The sequence below is a fragment of the Zootoca vivipara genome, chromosome 3 (genome assembly GCF_963506605.1).
Source record: "Zootoca vivipara chromosome 3, rZooViv1.1, whole genome shotgun sequence".
Classification (NCBI taxonomy): Eukaryota; Metazoa; Chordata; class Lepidosauria; order Squamata; family Lacertidae; genus Zootoca; species Zootoca vivipara.
In genome coordinates, this window is record NC_083278.1 from 8,484,106 (window position 1) to 8,508,434 (window position 24,329).

Consider the following 24,329-nt stretch of genomic DNA (forward strand, 5'->3'; position numbering starts at 1 on the left):
TTCACTGGGTGACCTTGGACCAGGGCCATTCCTGATTTCTCAGCCCAACTTACCTCACAGGGTTGTTGTGCGGATAAATTTGTGTAGGAGACTGAGTTTGGAGTTGAAGAAAGAAAATGATTAGAGAGAAGGGGGTTGGGGAGAAATAAAAATGACTCACATTTGTTTTGCAAAATAATAAAAATCGGAGTGGGAAATAAAAGTTGCCTAATGGATAAAAGAAGGGAAGGCAACCTTACCTTACCCAATGAATGCAGTTCAGCCATAACAGGTGTGCGATTACAAGCCAAGACAAGACAGGCAGGGGAAACTCACCCTATTCCTGGGACTGCAATTTGTTTTAGCTGGTCTTAATGCTGATTTATTTTTGTTAGATAGTTGTAATCCACCCTAGAACCATAGGCCTTTTGTGGCAGGTAGATAAGCAGAACAGATAACTAGGTGCAGGAGCAACTATAGAGGAAAAGGCACATAATACATTAAAAAGCTGAGCATGAATTAAAAGCCCTGTACTGTACATAAATTCAGCAGAGCCAGAAATAAGTGCCTGGGGTCCTCCCTAGGTTGCTCGGCAACCCAAGCATGCTAGGTTGCAGAATTCATTGTGACCCAGGCGTTGTCATGGTGACTCCTCCCCTAACTGCCTCTTGTGTCAGTTGGTCCTTGGCCTAGTGAGAGGCTCTTGTTGAGCTGGTTTCTCTCTGTCTTTCAAACCAAGTGGAAGAAAAATGTAAGTAGGATTTCTTCACAGCTTCTGCACTCTTGTGCTTATAATGATCTGCTGAGATCTTAGGCCTGTGCTCCCCAAACAAGGCTGTTATATATATTTTTTAAAAATCAAGAATAAGTTACATGCTTCAGCCAGTCCTGGGCATCTTCATGACTCCACCTGCTGATTTATAATAGGGAAGTGACTGGATTCTGCTTAAGCTTTAGGAAAAGGAAAACACATAAGATAGAACAGCTTGCAAATGGGCTTTTGGCCTAGTGGCAGAAGAGTCACTTGATAACTCGCCATAGGCCTCTGGAGAGGGTAATATATTGCATTATCTTCTTGGTCGTGCGGCCATTATTCTGAAACTGTGAAGAGTGGGACTTTGGGCAGTACCGGTAGCTGAAGAGGTCACCATGTTGGAAGGGACATTAGAAATCATCTAGTCCAGTGTTTCTCAACCAGTGTGCCTCCAGATGTTTTGGGACTACAACTCCCATTGTAGCAGGGGCCCAAAGGGCCCCAATTAAGTTAATAATGTAATTCCCTATAAATCCTGGAATATGCTTATAATAGTGAATTATGGTAACCTGTTGCTTTAAAGAAACTGATGATTCAGCAAGAAGCCGTCCCTACTGGGATAGAAGGTCAGCTAATACGCAAATCACAAAGAAGCAATTCATAAACTAGAACACAAATTGTTATATAGTACACGTAACACAGGTTCCCAACACGCATACTATCTCACAATGTAACATCTTATTGAGAATCAGAGGCCTAGCTAGCAATCCTTGGCCTAGTTAGCAATGCTTATTGCGCATGCGTATTAGATTAGGTAATGACATACGTATTAAATATGAAATGAGATGATGATGAATATTAAAATATTAAATGATGTAATGCTTTATGTGATTGGTTAAATCAAAATCCTTTGTCTGAAATGTTATAAATTCCTGCCCGACCTTTGGGCGGGGTTCCAGTATTCCGAAAAGATTCGACTGGAACCTTATTGCTTTGCAATAAACAAAATGGACTCCTAACTCCTCTTGTCTCTGAGTTTTATTGGCTAACTCAGAAGATAAGCCATTTTTTGGCTTACAACACCATCATTCCTGACCACTGGTCTTGCTAGCTAGGGATGATGGGAGTTGTAGTCCCCAAACATCTGGAGGCACACTGGTTGAGAAACACTGATCTAGTCTATGTTCAGTGCAGGATCTGTAATGCAGGAAGCATCTTGGGGATCCCTGACAGAGAGCCACCTACCCTCCGATTAAATACCCGCTGCAAAGGAGAACCCACCGCTCTTTCACTATGAAACTCTTAGGAGGTTTGGCCAATAGCCAACCAAGCAACAGTTGGTTTAAGTCCCACCTTCTGCAATAACAGACAAGTCTGCTCTATATTCTGCACAGCAGACCTTCAGGTATTTGATTACTCCCCTTAAAACACCCTTTCTCCAAGCAAACTCACATCTTTCAATGAGATGACAAGATGTCTGTTAATATCCAGAGGGTGCCACCCTGGCTACAATATTCAGGCACTCTCTTCACAAGATACACATTATGTTGTACCCAGAAGAGTGCAATCATCTTGAGCTTTGAGCAGTGAAAGGCCCCAAACCAATCTAGTGAGGTAGATCAGGAGAGTACTACCTGTGAGCCCCATTTCTCATATTTTTTTCTTTCTTTTCTAGGCTTTCGAGACTTGGGAAGGTTTTGTCCCGCCTGGGGAGAAGGAACAAGTTCTCACCTCTCCCAGAGACCTCCCCCTGTCCCTCCCCCTCTGGGGGATTCAAAATATAACTTTGCCCACTAAGTACAGAACTCTTCAGCATGCAGGTGTTGCTTCCATAGTCATAACCTTAGGTTACTTGGGAAAGGTATCTCTACAACTGTCTGAGGTCTATTTTGAGCTTCAGTAATATAAAAATATATTTGGCAACCATGGATGCTCGGGGGACCTCTTCCTTCTGAACCCCCCCACTCCAGCTGTATTTCTACCAGCGGACAGGCTGCTGTCAGTGTCAGTAAAAGAGAGCAAGCCCAGAAACAAGCATACTTCTTGTTGGGCAGAGAAAACGGGAAAGAAAAAAAAAACATTTACCACGCTGAGCTCATTGGAGAAGGGTAGGATAGATATACATAACACCTTTCGCCAAACCATTTCCGAAGTGGTACGAAGCAGTTAGCCTTCTCTTCTCTTCAATTCAAATGACACTGATTGAAGATCTTGAGGTCAAAGAGTAACCATGGAGGTCCTTCCTCAGCAGATGCCTACAATCTACAACATCTCAGCCTCTTGCTTACCTGCTGCATGAGGTCTCTTTCCACATGATCAGGTGCCATTGTTAGCGACTTGCCCTGGCCAGCTGTTATCCGTTGCCTGTCTATCAATGCTGTCTGGTACTGGTGCAGGTGCCCGACTGGGAAGAATGGCAATCTATAGAAATTTCCACTCTTCCAGCAGCTCTTTCTGGAATTTAAATGTTCAGACTCTTTGCCAATGGGGAAAATGCCTATTTCCAATCTTCCTTTGAGACACCAAAAAGCTGAAGAAAGAGTGATCCATACACCCAGCATCTCTAAGGAAACAAGATATACGGGACTACGGGTACAATTCAAGTGGGACAAATGTAGACATCAGTGTTTAATCGAGGAAACCCTCACTCATAAGTTGATTGTCTCTCCCTCACATGAGCCTGTCCTCACTGGCGCTGCTGATAAGATCACTCCAGTCTTGCAGAGTACTGTAAAATCAGGCTCAAGAGGGGAAAAAACATTTTTCTTGCTGCCTGTTTAACAGATTGTGTTATAGTTCTTAGGATTTGGAGATTCTTGGATTTTTTGGGATCTTCACAAGAGGAATATTCTTGGCTTGCATTTTGGTTGTAAGGCTAAGATCTGTTTGTTGACACTTTTTTTAAGCAGCCAACTTGGTGGTTCTAGTAGATGTAGTCTGGAGTTTTGGAAAAGCAATCCTATTTTGTAGCATTGTGATGCAGCTATCTAAAACTTTGATTTTAGCATTTTTGTATAAACTTCTTAGGGTTTCCATATTTTTAGTAGTACAAAAATATTGATAATAAATATGACTTTATATTAAAAATGAAAAGCCTGTCCAGGTGATATTTTGGCCCCAGTTCTTTCCAAAGGTGGTGGGATGGCGAATAGGCCTCGCATGCTTACAGGGTCACTCCCTGGTGCTCAGGGATGGGATGTTAGAGGGAATTAGACACAAAGCACCTTTCTGGGATTTGCTTCCACCGTGTCTTACTGTGTTTTGATGTTTTATCATGTTTTCAATATTCTGTTGGGAGCCGCTCAGAGTGGCTAGGGAAACCCAGCCAGATGGGTGGGGTATAAATAAATTATTTATTATTATTATTATTATTATTATTATTATTATTATTATTATTCAAGCTCCATGTTGCTTTAGTTGATGTGCATGCAACTGCCTCTAGCCGTGCACTGAAGCAAGTAAATATAATTGTTGGGACTTTGAAGCCCAATGCAAGGCTTGCAAAATACTCTGCATGGTGGAAAGCAGTGAAATGGCCACTTTGGGTGGGTCAAATTTGGTCTCTGAGCCAGAGCCCACCTGTAACATGTTGTATTTCTCCCTGCTGCACTGGTGGACCATTTAGCATAGCTTTCACCTGGTGTCCAGGCTACAGCATTTCCCTGTGAAAGTGGTTTTATTTTGCCATTTTTCCCATACTTGGCTGTTGCTGAAGCTAGAGCATCAAAATAAATAACCCCACTTTGGGGGGGAAACAAGAGACTTAAAAATTATTTTTAAAGTATGTTTACGCTTGTGTATGCATATGCCACAAGCTTTACAGTAGGAAACTTCTCAGTATGAAAATAATACTTTATGAAAATTCACAAGAATCACTTTATTATACAAAGCCATTGCATTCTGAAACACAAAGCAGTTCATATGTACGTATTGTAAATAAATTGCAATATAACTCATTAAATTTAAAACACACACACACAAATGTATAATCACAAAATTAAAGCAGGGGTATGTCTAAGAAATATGGAATTTGAAAAGAACTTAATCCATCTCTACTTCAAAACATTTCCTTCCACATATTCTATATATTTTGAAGAAATAGAACTATAAATGGAATGGGAGGGCTTAAATTATTTTCTTCTTGTTTCAAAATAGGAATGATTGTATTACACAAATGGGGAGGCAACTGAATAATGTACAACTTCTAAAAAGCATTTTTAAGACTATTCCTCAATTATTTATAATGGTCTCCCAAATTACAAATTGTTTAATTCTCTTCTTCTTTTGCATTCTATTGTTCCTGGTATCAATATCTAGCTAAGGCAGACGCTCAAGTGGCTGGCTGCCTCAGATGCAGCATCCATATCCAGAACTTTTATTTCCCTATAACCATTTAAATAATTGTGGAGTGCACGCTAATGCATGGTCCATTGTCAAAAGGTCTTAATTAACACATGTAGCGCTATAACACACCTCTGCTTTTAAGCTTGCTGTTTGGTCTTTGTCAACACTGAGCAGGGGTCATGGTTACCACAATTATGTGTATCATGTTCTACTTCATAGATTGTTGTGAAGGCAAAAAAAAGAGATAAAGATCTGTAAGTATTTAGGTTTTAAAAACTATCTGTTTGTATTTTTTTAAAAAAATCCTGTACAGATGACTGCTTAGTGATGTTACATGGAGGAAAAGTAACAAATAGAACACATTTCATACCATTTTCGGGTACCATAAATTTGGATGCACAGGGTCTGGAACAAAGCAATCTCCATGCTGCTGCCTTATTGCCACATTACAGCTGTCATGAAGAAGTAGCTGTTTCATCACATCAATCCACAAAGAAGATATACCTGTACACAACATGCATCATTCTAGGAAACAAGCTGAAATTCTGAAAGTACAAACAATGCAATATCAAAGCAAATGTAATGTACTATGTACATGTAATATGTAAATTCACGCCTCTTGCAGTGGTTTAGAGATGAAACCAGGGACCTTTGAGTAGGTGATCAAAAATTGTTCATTATTGTAGTCCTACAAAAATTTTTTTGTACAAACCAAAGAAAATGTAAGCTGCCACTTTCTTTGAAACAAAAGAACTGGGATTCAATCACATAGCCAAAATGCAGGTTTGTGCAGTGTTCTGCTGCTACAAACCCACTTGAAAAAAAGAAAACGATGTGGAAATGCTCTAAAAAGTGTGATATAAATCATTAATGGAAAGCTGTATAAGCTATGTGCAAGCAAATGCTCATTGTCGTATATCCTCTCCACAAACAAATAAGAACAAACCATAAAGACCAAACAAAATTTAACCTCTCTGCAAGCAAATCAACATGAATACTCAACAGTCAGACAATCTGGAGCAGCTTTCAGACTTCCTGTCCCAATTTAACTACATCATACCTGCATTTTCTATGAGGGTGGGGGAGAATAGTAATTTACTTGTGTACCCAACGCACATTCTTACCTCTGCCCCAAGTTCCATCATTTCTACCACTGAAATCAGTAAATACGTTCAAGAAAGCATTGAAAAAGGCGTGTTGTGGCAGTGCAAGCGTCTTACTTCCAGGGCATGCACTGGGAAGTTGGTGCATTCCTTGGCATGTGCCAGAGCAAAAAAAAGATCCTTTTTACTACCTTTCAAATAGACAGACTTTGTCTATCATCCACATATATTTCCACAGGAGAGAAAAAAGTAACCGTGTAAAACCATGGAGTTTGCTAGTCATATGCACTATGTGTGCAGGGAGGGTGAGCACGACCAACAAATACCAGAATGGCCTCTTTCTATTCCCTATTGCTTTTCTAATATTTCCATGGCTCATTTTCTATGGCTTTCCCACCCTTTTCAGTCCTCCTCTGTAGCATATCGTTGCCTGGAGCAGCAATAAACACAGCAGCTGCAGAAGATCAGCAAAGCCAGAACTGTGTGGCTCGCGACAAGCACCCCAACTGCAAAAATGTACAGGAATTTATCACAGTAATCTTGAGGGTGATGGAAAGGTGGGATGAAATTAGGCAGGTAGATGGAAAACACCCAGTAGTTCCCCAGGATGAACCAGAGGAAGAGGAAGAGGCTGAGGGTGAGGTGTATGTAATATTTGTGAGCGTTCTGTCTCCAGGGATACTCGTCGTCGTCGTCGTCATCGTCAATCATAACCGATTTGGCAAGCAGCTGCCTCATCCGGGTGGAGTCAAAGAGCAGAAGACCAACCTAGACATTGCACAAAGGTTTTAAAAAGAGGGAGAAGACCTGGTGGGGTCATTAAATTCCAGATTTGGCTCCTTGGTTTCAAACATTTGTTTTCATTTAACAACATGCTGCTTCGTAGAAACAAGTGGTTTACAATAAATGTTAGGCAAAATTGCATACAAAGTAGTGCAAAGAAATTTGCATCAAAATGCTGATGGATTTTCATGTGGACTTTAAAAAAAATCACAGACTGATGTGGAAATGTGGAAAGCTGAACAAGAGTGAGAAAAAAATGAGAAACTGATTGGAAACTGACATTAAAAGATTCACACACATAACTAGTTGTACTGAATAAAATAGTTTAAATAGAAACATTTTTAGAAGGCTACACCATGTGTGATCCTTTCTCAATCTAGAAGTCTCCTGAGTCAAATCCTTATTTCCTTGAAGTTAATTCATTAAGATATAACCATGTGTTGTTGTTGTTTTGTATCTTCTATGAGTGAAGATAATTCCATACAAACTTCATCACAAATCTCCTCAGAGGAAAATATTGTTCAGTGAACAGCAATACCTTCAAACTGCCAACCACACCACCCACAAGCAGATATAGGGGGATTAGCGGCTGGACTGGACAGTCTTCTAAAAACTTCATTCCTGAGGAACAACAAAGTAAATTATTTCGATCAAGTCTCATGTGCAGAAGCAAAAGGCAGGTGCACTGATTCACAACTGCAGTGGTGCTACAGCCCTGACATTTTGCATAACATGTAACATAACAGGAGAGTTCCAGAGGGTGGCAACACGAGAACGGGCCTTTTCTGCTGTGGCTCCCCGTTTGAAGAATGCTCTTCCCCTGGTGCATTCACTACATATCTTTAAGCATCAGGCAAAAACTTCTCTCTATAACCAGGCCTATGGCCTTTGGATATCTGTGGCCTTTTAGAAGTGGGTGGGATGTTTATAATGTATGTCTTTTCCCCTAGGTTTTAATCTATCTGGAGTTTATTGTCTGGTTGGTTGGTTGTAAGACATTTTGGGCAAGATTAAGTGACTAAAAAATAATCATTATCATAATATCATTATCATTCCTGCCAAAGTTAGGATTACCAGTCTCCTTCCAGCAGATTTCTGCAATTTCAACAACTATCTGACATGCAAGTAATTTAGGAGGTGATGGCTCTCCTGACATAGGGAAACAAAGAAAAACCTGCTAATTTCCTACATGAAGCTGGAATCCAATAGTATTTTTGCCCAAGGAAATCAGACTTCTCTTCATGCAACAGAACTCCCCCCTTCCTCCCCACCCCCACCCCAACAAGACCCCCAAACCTCCTCTGGAAGGTGGAAAGCAAAATCCTGCTTGCACAATGTTGGATTTTATCCATATCATTTAACTCATTATCTTCTGGTTGCTAAAGTATTTTTTTTATTTTGGCAGTGTACTTACCTGTAAAAGCCATAGACAGTGGTAATGCTAGGAAAGCAAGGAGTCCAAAAATGAAGCAAGCTGTAAGGAAATAAATGACGAGTTATAGTTATATAAAACATCCTCCAAATGCCCTCCATTTTTGTCACTCATATACACATTTAGGTAGACAGTAGGAATGAAGGAGCAATTAGATTCTCTTCTCATTTAAAGGCAAACCTATCTAATTCATACTTTCGAAAACAATATAGGAACTGAAACAGCCATTCACAAAATTCTCACCACTCTAAATAGCAATAGCAATGTGTAAAAAACACATATACTGGGGTAAAGTGTGCCTAAAAATGCATATATTAGGAAATATAACATACAAAAATACATTACATTTGGGGAAATTGTTTTGCAAAAAATGTGTTTATTTGGGAAAATTGCATACAAGGAAATGCATTTTAGAAATTTGCACTAAAATGCTGACAGTTTCATAAGGATTATTTTTAATGGAAATTACTGCAACCATGTGGAGAATTGAATTTAAAACTGGAACAATGGGAAACTTTGAGAACCGAAATGGATGGATTCATCCATTGATATCAGACAGTGATGCAAACTGAGTTGTGACAGGTACTGGAAGAGTCCTTTGTTGAATCACTGTAGTGCTGCAGATCTCTTGCCAAAATCTCCCTTTCGCAGGCAACCTACCATTGCTGGCAATTTTGGAGATACATCTGTGGCATGCTTTCTCAAAGCCTGCAACCATTGCGATTTACAGTCTTCTGCAGTCCTTGGGAAAACAAGAAACCATGTGTTTGATTTTAACTTAAAACAATCACACCCACAAATTGCAAAAATCAACTAGGAAGTGTCTCACTATAAAGGCCACTTTTTTTGTTTTCTTTCTTTGGTTAGAGGGCTTCCACGAGCCTTTGGGAGAAGCCTTCATCCTTTCGCAAGTCAGAGACATTCAGCCACCTAGGGGCCGGAAGCTCATTGCAAAACAAAAGAAAACTGAGCTCAAGAGGAAGTCTAAGGGCAGGGGTCAGCAAACTTTTTCAGCAAGGGGCCGGCCCACTGTCCCTCAAATCTTGTGGGGGGCCGGACTATATTTGGAGGGGGGGAATGAACGAATTCCTATGCCCCACAAATAACCCAGAGATGCATTTTAAATAAAAGCACACATTCTACTAATGTAAAAAACACGCTGATTCCCGGACCGTCCACGGACCGGATTGAGAAGGCAATTGGGCTGCATCTGGCCCCTGGCCTTAGTTTGCCTACCCATGTCTAAGGGTATTTCTAGGCACGGGGCTTAGGGCATGAGTTTTGATGCTTTAATGTACTGTATTGTGTTTGAAACCTCAGGCAATTTACATCAGAAAACTCATGCAAAACTGAAGCAGAAAACACGAAAACAGTTGCTAAACTTACACTGTTGCGTCGTCCAAATGCTTAGAAAAAGAGCAGGGGATGAAAAGTAGCAGAGGCAGAATCGCACCGCTGTCTAGATGTTTCCACTTTTAAGGCAAAACTATTCTGAAATGTATGTAGTCATGATGACATAGACAAGTCATGCCCAGAGAATTTGCAGGTGAAAGATACAGTACTTTCTTCCCTTGTCAATTCACATTCTTCCCCAAGAAGTTTCGGAACAGATGTAGCATCTTAACAGCAGCTCCACTGCAAAAGGGGGAAAAAAATCTAGAGAGAGATTATAAAATGCACACTATTTATAGATCTGTCACACAAGGCAACAAACATCCATTAGCTTGTTCCAAGCTGATGGAGGAGTGTGTGCTTGTTTCAACAGCTGGATCCCAAGGCATACCTTCATGGAATACAGGATGCTGCCTTATACAAGATCAGGCTATTTGTCCACCTAATCCGCTATGATTTACTCTTGACACTACAGCAGGGCCGGTCCTACCATTTGGCAGTGTGAGGCAGCCACCTCAGGCAGCAGATATGGGGAGCCAGGGAGGCAGAGGAGTGACAAAGCAAGAACATCGGAAGAGTCCTACTGTACCTAGTCCATCATCCTGTTCCCCAGGTTGCTTCTGGTCAGATGCTTATGGGAACCACACAAACAGCACACAAGCTGCAGCAAGGAGAGCACTCTGCAGGTTGGGCAGCAGAACCTTGCTCTGGAGTGGGCCTTGTGGGTGGCCTATGATGCTGGCCACTCTTCACAGAAGCTCAGGCCATTGCAGCTGTTCCACAATTTTAAATAGCATTAGTGTGTGTGTGTGTGTGTGTGTGTGTGTGTGTGTGTGTGTGTAAGGGGGCAATATTTACCTTCCTAGCCTAAAGTAAGGATGGTTAGATTATTCATTTTGGCAAATAAATACTCTCAACAAATATACATTGTTTTTATTGTTTACTTACCCATTTTGAAGTTTTGCACCTGTCTTTCTCAATCATTTCAGCTTAAAGCAGGGGTCAGCAACCTTTTCCAGTCGTGGGCTGGTCCACCGTCCCTCAGACCATGTGGGGTTTTTTTGGGGGGGAAATATGAACAAATTCCTATGCCCCACAAATAACCCAGAGATGCATTTTAAATAAAAGCACACATTCTACTCATGTAAAAACACACTGATTCCCGGACCGTCCGCAGACCAGATTGAGAAGGCGATTGGGCTGCATCTGGCCCCTGGGCCTTAGGTTGCCTACCCCTGGCTTAAAGCAACAATAACATACATACATGATGCACACACACCAAAGCATCTGGAGGATGCCAGGTTTGGGATGGTTGATTACAGAAGTGTAGAATTGGCAGGGACCATGAAGGCTGTGTAGTCCAACCCCCTGAATTTTTGCCCAACGTGGGGGCTCAAACCCAAAACCCTGAGGTTAAGAGCCTCATGCTCTTATCAACTGAGCTATCCCAGCAGCCCCTCGCCCGCTACAGGATGGGGCCAGATTAAAGAGTGAGTTCCCCTCCTTCTGAACAAGCAGCACAACCTGGAGTAGAGTCTTTTTAGCAGGGAAGCAAACTCCCGGCTGCTGGACCTTCTCTGGCTGATGTGTTGGGCTAGGCTGGTGTTCTCCTTGCTATGCTGTTCTTCTTATGAGCCACAGGGTGCAATGTCCCAGTGATCCTTTTCCTTTTAGCAGGTGGTGAGGCCCAGAGTGCACCCACTTCAGCTCTGCAGTCCATAAAATAAATCTAAAACCAGGGGTAGTCTATGTGATATCCGCTAGATGTCCTTAGACTCCCAACTTCCATTAGCTCCAGCCAGCATGGTCAATGTGAGGGATGATGGGAGTTGTAGTCCAGTGACACCATGCTGGCCACCTTTGATGAAGCCAAACAAGAATACAGTGATACCTTGGTTCTCGAATGGCTTGGCTTCCGAACAAATTGGCTCCCGAATGGCGCAAACCTGGAAGTAAGTGTTCCAGTTTGCAAATGTTTTTGTAAGCCGAATGTCCAACGCGGCTTCCACTTGACTGCAGGAAGCTCCTGCAGCTTATCAGAAGCTACACCTTGTTTTTTGAATGGTTTTGGGAGTCTAATGGACTCCAGAACGGATTAAGTTTGAGAACCAAAGTACCACTGTACAGCACAAAGCAAGGAATCACCTTACAGAATTAGCCACCAAAGCTGGATCAGCCCAGTGCCTGCTGAGAAAGGAAGTTTTGCAACCTTTCCAGGACCAGATAAAAATGTAGGCTCTGCTTCTAGCTGTTACAGACCTTAGTTGCTGTATGAATGACATAATGAACAATGCCAACTGAACTGATTTTACCAGGGGAAAGTAAACCCTGGTAGAGCTTGTGAAGATGGTGCAATTGGCCCAACTTGCAAGGGGCAAAATCAGTGATGGGTGAGCATTTTAAAGCCTTGCTGGCAGAAAATGAGCAGTTCCATTCCACCTGATGAAGAGATTTGTGCAACTCAAAAGCTTGCATATCTTTTACACCAACAAATCTGATCCTCAAGATATCCAGGATTATTCCATCAACCTATTTCCCCCTTTTTCATCATTCAAGACTGACAACAGTAGCCATACACTCACATTTTTCCTCCAACAGCTCATGCCACACTGTTCCTAAAGTTGCTGGCAACCCCACTTATTACTGTTAGGTGCAAATGCTTCCCAGCGCCATTCCCTACTCACCTTACTATTCCAAGCAGAGATCTGGAAAGAAAAAACTGGAGCCAATATTCCTCAAGAAAAAGTGTGTGGTGTTAAGTGACACACTGGATAAAGCTTATCTTTGCATCCAGGTCTTTGAAGCAGCTGAGGTGTTTCATTCCTTCGTTCTGGAGCCCTCCCGTTGGGGGTCACTGGCTGTTTGCAAGTTTCTGCTTCAGCAGAGGCATCTCTGTTCCTGCTGTTTGTGATGAAAGCTCTTATCTTTTATTCCCTGCACTCCCACGTTCGGTTCACTCCACAGCCAAGCAACTGCACACATTCAACTTGCCACCAGAGGACAGTAAAGGAGTCCTGGAATTTTTATGAAAGCAGGTAGTCATAAAGCAAGTAGGTCCTCTGGGTTGTTTCACTGCAATTTTCAGAGTGGTTTAACAGCCAGCCCCTCTTCCCACCCTGGGATTTTAAGGTGAAAGGTGGGTCTAAGGAGGTCAGGATCTTTTAGACAAAGGCTGCGTACACAAGATACCTTTAAACCACATTCCCCCCCCCAAAAAATAAGCCTGAACACTGCAGTTTACCACTCACAGAGTTAAGCAAGCCTTAAACAAACGACAATCAAACAAAATTGTTGGGGGGGGGGACTGTGCTTTGAATGTACTTTAAAGGTATGGTAATGTTCACAGGATAAATCTAGACCCTTGTGTTAAACTACCAGATCATTGGGGCAAGGGGATTTCATCACACAGGCAAACAAACCTGTGTTTCTCTCATCTATAGCATGATCGTTGCCATGTGTGATCTGCAGCTATTTCTTCATGATACATCTAGGCTTCACATGGCACTCACTCTCTTCCATGGAGCACATTGGGGTTTGAATGACTGGATTGTTGAGCCAATGGCCAAGCATTCGGGCAGGGGTTAGGCTTTGAACTCCTGATTTTCCCATTCTACCCTCCTGTGACACCCTCCACCCAGATGAGAGAAGCATGAACAAGCACCCAACCTTGGTGACTAATGCTGATAATGTCAATGTCAATGCTCAAAAAGAGGAGTTAAAGGTCTGATTTCCCCCTTATTACTCCAATCAACCAACATGCCAAATCAATAACAATTTAGACACACCATGGCTTACAAATAACCATGTATACATGGAATGGTTTTAAGAAAGAATAAATGGATTTTCATATAAAAGCCTAGGCCAGAGCAGCAACCACTGTCATTATGAGGACTGTTCCTGCACATTCAAAGCTTGCTCCAGTTATATTTTCAGCTTTTGCAGAATTCTCCTGCAAAAGCATAACATTGTATTGTCAATGTTATGGAAGGTAACTTCTGAATTACACACACACACACACACACACACACACACACACTACTGCCAACTTTAGAGACTGCCATTGTTTGAGACGAGAAGGAAGGTGGGGTTGAGTTGAGCCCAATACCATATTTGATCTCGTTCCTCTGGTTATGGTGCTGTTCAGGTTCTTCAAATCATTTGTGTACTCACATTATAAATACCAATATCCTGACTGTCTATGAATTATGCTAACAGGGCATGATAACAGGGCAAGAGACACAGGTGGCGCTGTGGATAAACCACACAGCCTAGGGCTTGCCGATTGGAAGGTTGGCAGTTCGAATCCCTGTGACGGGGTGAGCTCCCATTGTTCAGTCCCAGCTCCTGCCAACCTAGCAATTCGAAAGCACGTCAAGTGCAAGTAGATAAATAGGTACCGCTCTGGCGGGAAGGTACATGGCGTTTCTGTGTGCTGCTCTGGTTCACCAGAAGCGGCTTAGTAATGCTGGCCACATGACCTGGAAGCTGTCTGCAGACAAACGCCGGCTCCCTCAGCTGGTAAAGCGAGATGAGCGCCGCAACCCCAGAGTCGTCCGCAACTGGACCTAATGATCAGGGGTACGTTTACCTTTAACAGGGCGAGCTAGCTGTTTTGCCTTCCCATGGCCCTTGAGTAAGGATAGGGCCTTCTCACTGGTCAGCCCAGCAGTTGTGGAACACGCTTCCTCAGGAATTACGAAAGGCCTCTTCAAAACTACACCCTTCAAGCGTGTCTTGCGGATCTCTAAGTGTCCTTATTTTCCAGGGACAGCCCCGGATTTACAGAAGCCATTCCAGTTCCTGATTTGATCCCAGAATGTCCCACTTTCCCTTTTGTTTTTGTTGTTTAGTCGTTAAGTCGTGTCCGACTCTTCCATGGACCAGAGCATGCCCGGCACTCTTGTCTTCCACTGCCTCCCGCAGTTTGGTCAGACTCATGTTGGTGGCTTTGAGAACACTGTCCAACCATGTCATCCTCTGTCGTCCTCTTCTCCTTGTGCCCTCCATCTTTCCCAACATCAGGGTCTTTTCCAGGGAGTCTTCTCTTCTTAAGAGGTGGCCAAAGTACTGGAGCCTCAGCTTCACGATCTGTCCTTCCAGTGAGCACTCAGGGCTGATTTCCTTCAGGATGGATAGGTTTGATCTTCTTGCAGTCCATGGGACTCTCAAGAGTCTCCTTCAGCACCATATTTCAAAAGCACCTTTTCCTTAGGACGTCCCTATTTTCCTCAGAGAGATGTTGGCGGGTATGGTGTTATGCGACTCCCAAGCCAAGGAGGTAAGTAGCTATAAAACCTTTAGAAGACTTCTGAAGACAGCCTTGTATATGGAAGGCTTTTTTAATTTTTAATGTTTTTGTATATGTTGGAATCCGCCCAGAGTGGCTGGGGCAACCCAGTTAGATGAGTGGGATAACAAGAACAACAAGAACAAGAACAAGAACAAGAACAAGAACAAGAACAACAACAACAACAACAACAGTTGCATAGGACGTCCCTATTTTCATTGGAGAAATGTTGGGAGGGTATGCTAATATTTTAAATAAAGACACAACCTGGAGGAAATTGTTTGTCAAATGCAGCACTGTGCAGGATATCCTCTCCAATGCCAGTATCCTGCAGCCCTGACTGCAACAGCTGATTGGTGCAGACTGATGACCTTTCAAGTTCCTTCGTGCTCTGATTTTATAACAGCCTTGAAGCAAAGGCCTAGGGACACTGTCAGTCTTGATGTCATGTAATTGCGCACTCAGTTGTGCAAGTCTTCTCCTTCCACCCCCATAATTTTACTACTATACAAAAGACAGGTGGAGGAGAGAGAAGGTAGAGGCAGGCTGCTGGCATCCTCTCCCACCAAACAAGATGTATCATTGTATAATCACTATAATTAAGTTGTCTCTGTTCTCTGTTATAACGGTATGACAGTAGGTATTTAATAAGCCGGTTTCCATCAAAAAGCCTCTCTCTCTCTCTTTTCAAAATCCCAGCTGCATTGCGGAGAGCTTAAAATAGCACACACTTATTCGGAAGGAACAATTTGTGCCAGGAACCAGAATCCCACCCCAGCAAGAGGGATGCACAGGCTTCTAGTATGGATGCCCCCAGGAGGCAGGTTGCATCTGCCCAAGTTTGTCAAGGGTTGCATGCTGAGTTCGCACCATGATCCCCATCAGTGTTTCAGCATTGCATGATTTGGCACCCACAGCCTCTTATCAAGCAGTACCACACCAATCAGTACTTGTGCAAAACCATATTTTTTTCATGGTCTATGCACAAAAACAAGAAGCCAAACCCTTCCTAGATTGGCATCTGACTGGTCCAGAGGACCACTGAACCTGACAAACAGAAGCAGCAGCAGCAGAGTCTATTGAATTAAGAGTCCAAACCCTCACAGGTGCCTTCCTCATGGCTTCTGGAGAACCAACTGCCTCTCCAGTCCAATGGTGTAGGGAACACACCAGATAGGAGGACATCAAGAGAAGGCAGGGCCACTATCGGGGGGGGGGGCTGCAGTATTTCACATTGTGATGAGGGCACTCCCTCTTCTGAGGTCCTGGAAGCTCATGTTACAGCGAGCGAAAAGGAACATTCTGAGCGGCATTGACCACACAGCTTGAAATTGTGGCCTTGAGAAGGGCTTGAACACTACAATCAAATTTTGATTTGGGTATCTGTGGATGATGTGCGTGGAGATAAGTGCAGTGTAGGACCACTTAGGTACACCTATTATATTAATGTTACTTTCTTTTTTCAAACAATTGGTAGGTACTGACAGAATTTTGTAGGGCTGTAAATTGGTCAGTGTAATTTCACAATTCTAGCCACAGTACTGGCTTAATGGAAACATTTATTTTATTTTATTTTAAAACCACACGACAATAAAATGTTTAACAAATCTAGGTGCAATTTAGCCAGCCCTGAATTCTGTCAATCATCAACAAATTGCTTTAGAAAACAATGCTCAAATGTGGGCTTTTTCAATCATCAATCATCCATCCATTTGGCAATGCTCTCCTAGAAAAGACAAGAACATCAACTCACCTGTGTTGAGATGGAACAATTTTTTTCTTCCGGTAAGCTGGAGGAAAGGTTCAGTGGAATCGGTTCTGATAACAACCATACAATTCCAAGAATCATCCCCTTTCTCACAGAAGATACTTAGTCTAACATTGGTCAAAATCCGGAAAAAAACACTTTCAAAGTTTAGAGAATTTTCTTCACACTGTTTTTCTCTGCATTCCCATATAAATCTCTAGAATAAACTGCCCAGAATTGTTTCCACCTCTGACTCAGTTTAAGTGGTAACCTGCAAAGAGAAGGTCTGAAAGGTTTCCAGCAAGATACAAAGCTGCACAGAGAAGTGGGACATAGTTAGGAAGGCGGATCAGTTGGGATGTGTTCAACATGAGAAAACAGAAACTGAAAGCATCACCTTGTGAAAGCAAATCTGAGAGCCCATTACAAGGTACAAGCAGGGGCAGAGAAAGGGGTGTGTGGTGGGTGTGGTCCGCCCCAGGTGTCACCACTAAGGGAGGGTGACAAAACGCCAGGAGGCACTCACTGCGGGGCCTGCAGCGCACCTGAGCCACACATCTCTCCTGGGAGAGACGCGGTGGATTGGGTGAGTGCAGGCTCCACGCTGCCCAAACGGTCTGCTTGCTGCCTCCCCCCCCCCAGCTGTAGGGCAGCTGAGTAGGAGGAGGCAGGCAGACTCCTCAGAGACCCCGCTGTGCACCCCGCCCCTATGGGGTGCCCCACACCTTTGTACACCGCCTCAGGTGCCCAAGCGGCTTCCTCCGCCGCTGGGTACAATGCTTACCACGCCCTAGAAATCAAAGCAATTGTATTGACGAGAGAAGTGTTGGGAGGTGTTTCCTATTTTGACTTATAAAATATGAGCAGCAGGGGGGAAGTGTGGGGGGGTTATACAGGATTTCTTGAGATATGTTGAATTCATTGGGTATTTGCTCTACTTCTAAGGGCAATTCCAATGTCCCCTCTTACACTTTTCCTACTGCATGACGTGGGACGTGCTCACTGGCCCTGTCCCCTTCAGCATGTTTCTGATGGGACCCCAGTCCAATTGCCCTCCATGTGATGGGACTGAATGGTCCGCAGTGGGGAGCACACTTGACTTGTGGAGGCTCCCCACGTGGTTTAGAATGCTGTGTGATCAAGGTCCTAAATTGTGCGGGGAGCCTCCATGAGCAGGGCCAACTCCTTGCTGTAGATCAGGCATCCCCAAACTTCGGCCCTCCAGATGTTTTGGACTACAATTCCCATCATCCCTGACCACTGGTCCTGTTAGCTAGGGATCATGGGAGTTGTAGGCCAAAACATCTGGAGGGCCGCAGTTTGGGGATGCCTGCCGTAGATGTTCAGCACCACAACATGAGAAGCATGACTGCGAAGGGACAGAGGGGATGGGAGAAGAAGCAAAGTTCTGGCCTCCTCCTGCCCTGCCCCATGTTACGGGAAGAATATGAATAGGGCTCTAAATTCTGTAGTGATCCTGACTGGGAGTTTCTAAGAGAGAGAGGGGGGGGGATTATATCTCACCATCACAGTTATACCAACCATACTAATTATAGTGAAGATCCTAATGGCAATACCGGTACAATGGCTTAAAAACTTTAACCAAATCATGCCTCTCTAAGGTTTGGGAGACACTTGATTCTGAAAAAAGCCTATTGTTTAAATTTACTATATGCAAAAACAGAGTCAGCATCTTGGATTACTGGACAGAATAGCTTGAAGTTTGCAAAAATAGCCATCCATCCAGTTCAGTGATATGGAGACTTGCAAATAATGATGTAACAACCAAATTAAATTAAGAAAGAACCCACCTTCCATTTGCATTTATTGGTCTCTACAGTGCATTTGTCTTTCAGTTTGGTACTCTCTGCTCCCTTGTGTGCACTTTGAAATATTGTTCAGATTAAAACATGGGCTTGCTTTCAACACATGGGAGATTGCTCTCATTCTAAAAGCAACGACTAGAAATTTCTCTAGTACGGTAGCGAGGGCAAGGTTCAGCAGTTTAGGAGATCACAGCATCCAATTGTATTTCACTGTTCATGTTGTGAATGCTCAGGATCTGTTCTCTGAAGCACACAAACCTTTTATCTCTGTAGGGTGCAGACTAAATGTGGAGCTTGGGAGTCAAAACTGTCGTGACAGCAACGTCTGGTGCACTGGAAAAATCCATTCCGCATTACAATGGGAGTAGACAGTAGGGTTTGCATTTGCCCTGCTTGCTTGCTCTTGTGTAAGACTAAGTAACAAGTTAAAGCAGTTGAAATGGAAATTAAACCATAGCTTACATTAAACAAAATCGATTTAATTCTGCTTTGTTTACAACATGCACGTAACCTGCAAATAAAGTGAGGGCCCTTGTCCTTGCAGACACCAATCTTTCCCATTTCACCAAATCCTGTTTCTGCTATTGATATGTGGAGCAGGCTTGGGGAAGCTGTGGTCCCCTCGCAGGTTGCTGGACTCTATCTGCCACCATCCCTGATCATTGTCTATGCTAGCCGGGGCTGATGGGAGCAACACATCCCCTACCATGCATATAGTTAATCATCCTGGTCAGTTATCTCAAGTGAAACAATGAAAATTCTGGTCACAGTTAGCCTGCCTCCAGTTTCTGTTTTGGTCACTTTTCATGTCTAAAATTGGTCTATGTAAAATATACTTGTCACATTTAGGACTTAAATACAGTGTGTAGAAAGCCTGGGTGTTCTGCCCTAAATCTTTCTGTTCACACTTTGGTTATGCCATGCCATGACTGAGAGAGCCAAGAGGCAGTCTCCTCCATGCTCAGCACAAATTGCAGGTGTTCTGGAAGCAGACTGGAAGGATCCCAAATCTTCCTGTGAAAGAGTCACAAGGTAAAGTAGTCCTGCCCCCCGAACATTGCGGCTCAGCTGCAGAATGTGGCACTCTTAAATGTAGTGGTCTTCATCTTGATGGCTCGTGAGCAAGGACCACTTGTCCGCTTCATTCTCTAGGAAATTCCCCAAGTGTCTTGGCCGTCTGTCTGATGTCAGGGAACAAAGAGATACTTGACCGATATCATCCCGAGCACCTGGTCGGGGAAGGTCTCGTCTCCTATCGTCCACTCCAATGTGGACACTGACTTGGGAAGGAGTCAGTGGCTTCATGCAGCCTTGAGCCTGTGCTTCATATCTTTCCATGTCGGTTTTTTTGTAGCTAAGGAAAGACAAAACACAAACTTCCAAATGTCAGAGGCTCAAGCAGAGAAATGGCAGTTGTGCTTGTCAACGGCTATGCCTTTTTTTAAAGGGACATCTATATTGAAACGGAACCAGGATTAGCTTTGCTTTCTTTATTTACAGAGTGCAACAAAGCTCTCCCTTGTAAGAATATGATAAACCACTTCCTTGTGGCAACCTGCATAGAGCTGGGGGCTACATTGGAAGGATGGAGACGGAATCACCATTCGCAAGTGGTGTGCTAGGATATGGTGCTTGGCTTTGGCTGATAAACTTACGTGATGAGTGGAAGGGAGGGGAAACTTTTAATGCTATTGGTTTATATTTATTTCTTTTATTATTTGTCACCCAGAGGAACCTAAACACCCTGCAAAGCCATTTCCCGTTCCCGGGGAGATGACTTTGCAGGCTGGGAGCAAGTCCTCCCCATGCGCACAGGGCGGGATAGCCCCTGCGCCATTGGATGGTCCGTGGCCACGACATCCTTAGGCCATCCAATCCGGATGGTCTGGGGGCTATTTAAACTGCCCACGGCCGAGGACTCGCCCGTTTCCCCCCTGCTTTGTCAGTTCTCCCTCCCTCCCTTAGGTTAGGCTCTTTATTTCTTGACCTTGCTATGGACCTCGGTTGGTCGCCTTGGATGTCCAAGGGACCTGGTAGGAATTTTTCCACTTGGCAAATTGGCACTGGCCATTTGGTTTTTCGCCTACCATTGAAAATCGTCAAATTGGCGGTTAGGCATTGGAGTATTAGGTTGAAGGGGAGGGGAGGTAGTGGCCATCACCTACCCCTCCTAATTCAAGGGTATGCCGTTAAAGGAACTCGGGGGGCTTGGTCTCTGTCCGAAGCCCCAGATGGGGGGCTAGGGCCATGGCACGACCCCTAGCGGTGACCCTGGGGGAGTTCCTAGTTGATGTGCATCAGCAGGGCTCCCTCTACTGGTGGTTAACCCTTCCAAGACCCCTGCAGACGGGCAGGAGTCAGATATAGTCGTGTGGTTTCCAATGCCTAAGCCAATACCACTCACATTCTGTAACCAATAAAGTTGTGGCCTTTTTGGCCCACTAACCTAAAATACTGTTTCATGTGTCTTTATTCCACTTCCCGGGAAGGTTTGGGACCTTGCCACGCAACTCATACATCTTTTTGGCTTGGTTATTAGCATGTTAAACTAAACTATTATTTTCTGCTTTATACACGCCGTGACTATTATTTTGCTTTGGACCAAGGGATCGATACTTATTACGTGTTGTTTGCATTGCTCCATATTATTGTTTATAAAAATTATCTTATATAAAAAGGGCCAGTATTTTTTTATAGGGGGGTGTATAATAATCAATATAGTCAATAGAAATGTAAACTAAAGCATTAGTATGTATTATTTTTGCAGTGATGAAATGCCTGGCCAGGTGGATTGCAGTTCCTGCCATATACATTATTTACAATGCCTCTCAACCCTGCCCAAAATGGTATGCTAGGCCAGGATCCAGAGATGTTCTGGAGAGATGAAGATGGTAGCAACTGCAGTTCTCTTCTCAGCACGGGAATGAGTGCTGTTGCCTGTCCCCAACCCCACCTGTCCCTCTTGCCTGCCCCTCTGCTCCCTGGTAAACTAATTTTGCAGAGCCCAGCAGGGTGCTTTGTGGCATTTTGTTCAGGACCTCCTCAAACATGGTGCCAGCCGCACCCATCACCAATGGCTTAGAACTCTTCACCTTTAGAGAAGCTACATACAAAGTTCTGTTTATGTGTACTTAAAACACACAAGTTGGCTGTAGCTCTCAACACCATGAGGAAATCAATGGGAAGACCTACCATTTTAGCTGCAGAGAAGAGAGCAGCACAGACACAGAAGATGCTGCCATTGCCGCCGATCCCATCCATGGTTGTAGCACAATCCCAAGAGGCAGAAATACTCCTAATACAAACACACGTATGATCGCATAGAACTTCTTTGTTCACACATATATAACGGTAAATAATTGTAAGCCAAGTCAATTTAACAGTTAAACAGAACCCCTCCCCAGCTCTCTGCCTTCTCAAAACTAAATTCCAGTTTGAAAGGAGACGTATTGCTTCCCCTCCTCTCCACACAAACTAGTTGCCTGTCTTCTGCTTGACATGCTCCAAGAAACTCAGCTTAGAGCAGAAAGGGCTAAAAAGGTTGGGATGTGGCTGTTTCAGAGGGTCTCAAAAGATGCAGATGGGCAATGTTCCCAAATTACATTGCAACAAGAGGGAGATGATGAAATGTAAGTTCTCTCACTCCCTACTACTACTGCCAGTATTTTCGGACGGTCCTTCTCATTGATAAGTGATTATGGACATAAAGTCACCATGAGATTGATTATGTTACCTTCCGAGAGTAGGCTACAGAACCCCAGTTTTGCTACTTTTAAGCTATCAACCAAACAGCTTCATCTCCTACTTACCCTCCACCACCCCAGATATTTGAAAACCATAGTAACTGATTAAGATTGGATTGGAATAACACTAAGTAGGATTGGAATAACACTTGTAGTTCAGTGTTGAATTTGGGGTATAATGGAGATTTAAAAGATTTGGATTAATAGACAAGATGCAAGAGGAAAAGGTTAACATAATGACCCACAAAGGGGAGGGAAGTTCAGGAGATTCTTCAGAATTCTCTTTTTATGTTGATTGTTTGATATTTGTTTGTAAATTGCTAAAATCTGAAAAATGAAATATATATATATTTAAAAAGAAAACCATCATAACAGTAGCTTACCTGCAGCTATAGGTATGCCAAGGAGGTTGTATATTAAGGCCAGGATGAGATTTAGTCGTATCCTTTTCACCGTTCTCTTGGATAGGCGGATACTTGTAACAACATCCATTAAGTCGTTCTGCACCAAAAAGAATCAGGGACATATTTTTCCCCCACTAAAGAGCAAACACAATCCCAAATTTCTGAACATGTCCCAGGAAACCTCCCCGCACCACCAGGCTGTTTTACGGAAAGCTCACGCGAATAAGAACCACATCTGCGGCTTCAATGGCAACATCCGTGCCCGTTCCAATCGCAATGCCGACATCAGCCCTTGCCAAAGCCGGAGAGTCGTTGACTCCATCTCCAACCATGGCAACTATCTTCCCTGCTGTTTGGAGTTCCTGGACCTTGGCTACTTTGTGAGATGGGAGAACCTCAGCAAAGACTTTTCTGATCCCAACCTATATGCAGAAAGATGCTATCTGTTAGTATGAATTAGACAGAGGTTATTGGGCTTTAAAATAAAAATTAAAGGTTACATTAGGGAAATAATCCTTGAAACTAGGGCGATGGAAAACATAGCAACAGAGCTCTGCAGGATCAGACTAAAGGCCTATCTGGCATAGCATCCTGGTTCCCCAAGTGGCCAGCCAGATAGTTATGGGAAGCTGGCAAGCAGGACATAAGGACCCAACAGCACTCGTCTCCACTTGTCCTCTCCCAGCAGCAGAGATTCAGGACACACTGCTTCTGAACGCTGAAGCTGCATATAGCCAGGACTGGTAACCACCAAAGAACAACTTGTTCAGCACAAAGGTCCATGTCTGTTTCGCTCTTGTGAATGCACAGAAAGACACCCCTTTTAGACCACCAATGTCCCCGGATTGTCGCTATTTGCAGGTAGGATTCAATATCGTACCAGCAAATTTGGGTTGCACGATTCAAGTTGAGTTGGGGCTGTTGAACAACAAACCCACTCCGCCCATTCCCCCCCCCCCTGCATCAGACTTTTTTTGCAATAAGAAAAGGGACAAGAAAAGTGTGGGATAACAACTGCTTGGTGCAACGTGGTCTAAGCTTCTCACAAACGAATCAGAATGAATGCTGACTAAAATAGCCAATATCCAACCTCCCTGCAAGCCTCATGCAAAATCATCATTATCATTATCATCATCATCATCATCAAAATAAATGTTCAACAGATGTCTGGAAGTGACCCAGGAAGCATACCTGAGTTGCAATTGCTTTGGCAGTTTTCCTGTTATCTCCTGTAATAAGCACCACATCCACTCCCATATTTTGCAGTATGTGCACAGCTAGAGCTGCCTCTGGCTTGACTGTGTCTGCTATTGCAATCATGCCACAAAGTGAGCCTGCAGAAGAAAAGACTCTTATATATTCAGCCAGCCAAAACCACTTATTCCTCTCAATTTTTATCTCTAGCTCTGGAACTGGGAGACATCCCACTGGTGCTGCTTTGGCCATCCTGGTCCTGTAGCCCCTCCACCCTCTTCTCCCCACAACGCGCGAGAGAGAGCTGGATGCCACTTGGCCATGCGGTGAAAGTATGTCTA

The 24,329-nt window shown here is 43.6% G+C and overlaps 2 protein-coding genes across 7 annotated transcripts in view; both read right to left on the minus strand.

Annotated features, from left to right (window-relative positions):
• Window positions 1–6,532: 6,532 nt before the first annotated feature.
• On the minus strand, window positions 6,533–16,141 carry TMEM272 (transmembrane protein 272). 3 transcript variants are annotated; one of them, XM_060272377.1, is made up of 5 exons: window positions 14,376–16,141; window positions 9,056–12,801; window positions 8,378–8,437; window positions 7,502–7,584; window positions 6,533–6,948 (listed from the first exon to the last, which is right to left on the minus strand). In XM_060272377.1, the coding sequence occupies exons 2-5, from the start codon at window positions 9,111–9,113 to the stop codon at window positions 6,583–6,585; spliced, it is 567 nt and encodes a 188-aa protein (XP_060128360.1). In that variant the 5' UTR covers window positions 9,114–12,801; window positions 14,376–16,141; the 3' UTR covers window positions 6,533–6,582. The 3 variants fall into 3 exon arrangements, with proteins under 3 accessions (XP_060128360.1, XP_034966134.2, XP_034966136.2); XM_035110243.2 differs by having other exon boundaries at window positions 9,056–9,137; window positions 9,782–16,141; XM_035110245.2 differs by having other exon boundaries at window positions 9,056–16,141.
• A 2,266-nt stretch (window positions 16,142–18,407) lies between these two features.
• ATP7B (ATPase copper transporting beta) overlaps window positions 18,408–24,329 on the minus strand; it is a 39,213-nt gene continuing 33,291 nt past the window's right edge. For all 4 annotated transcript variants that reach the window (XM_060272378.1, XM_035110237.2, XM_035110236.2 and 1 more), the window contains exons 17-21: window positions 23,986–24,128; window positions 23,013–23,216; window positions 22,774–22,891; window positions 21,840–21,942; window positions 18,408–20,001 (exon numbers count right to left, since the gene is read on the minus strand). In XM_060272378.1, the coding sequence (XP_060128361.1) occupies window positions 19,734–20,001; window positions 21,840–21,942; window positions 22,774–22,891; window positions 23,013–23,216; window positions 23,986–24,128 (836 nt within the window). In that variant the 3' untranslated portion in view covers window positions 18,408–19,733. The remainder of the gene's footprint in view (window positions 20,002–21,839; window positions 21,943–22,773; window positions 22,892–23,012; window positions 23,217–23,985; window positions 24,129–24,329) is intronic.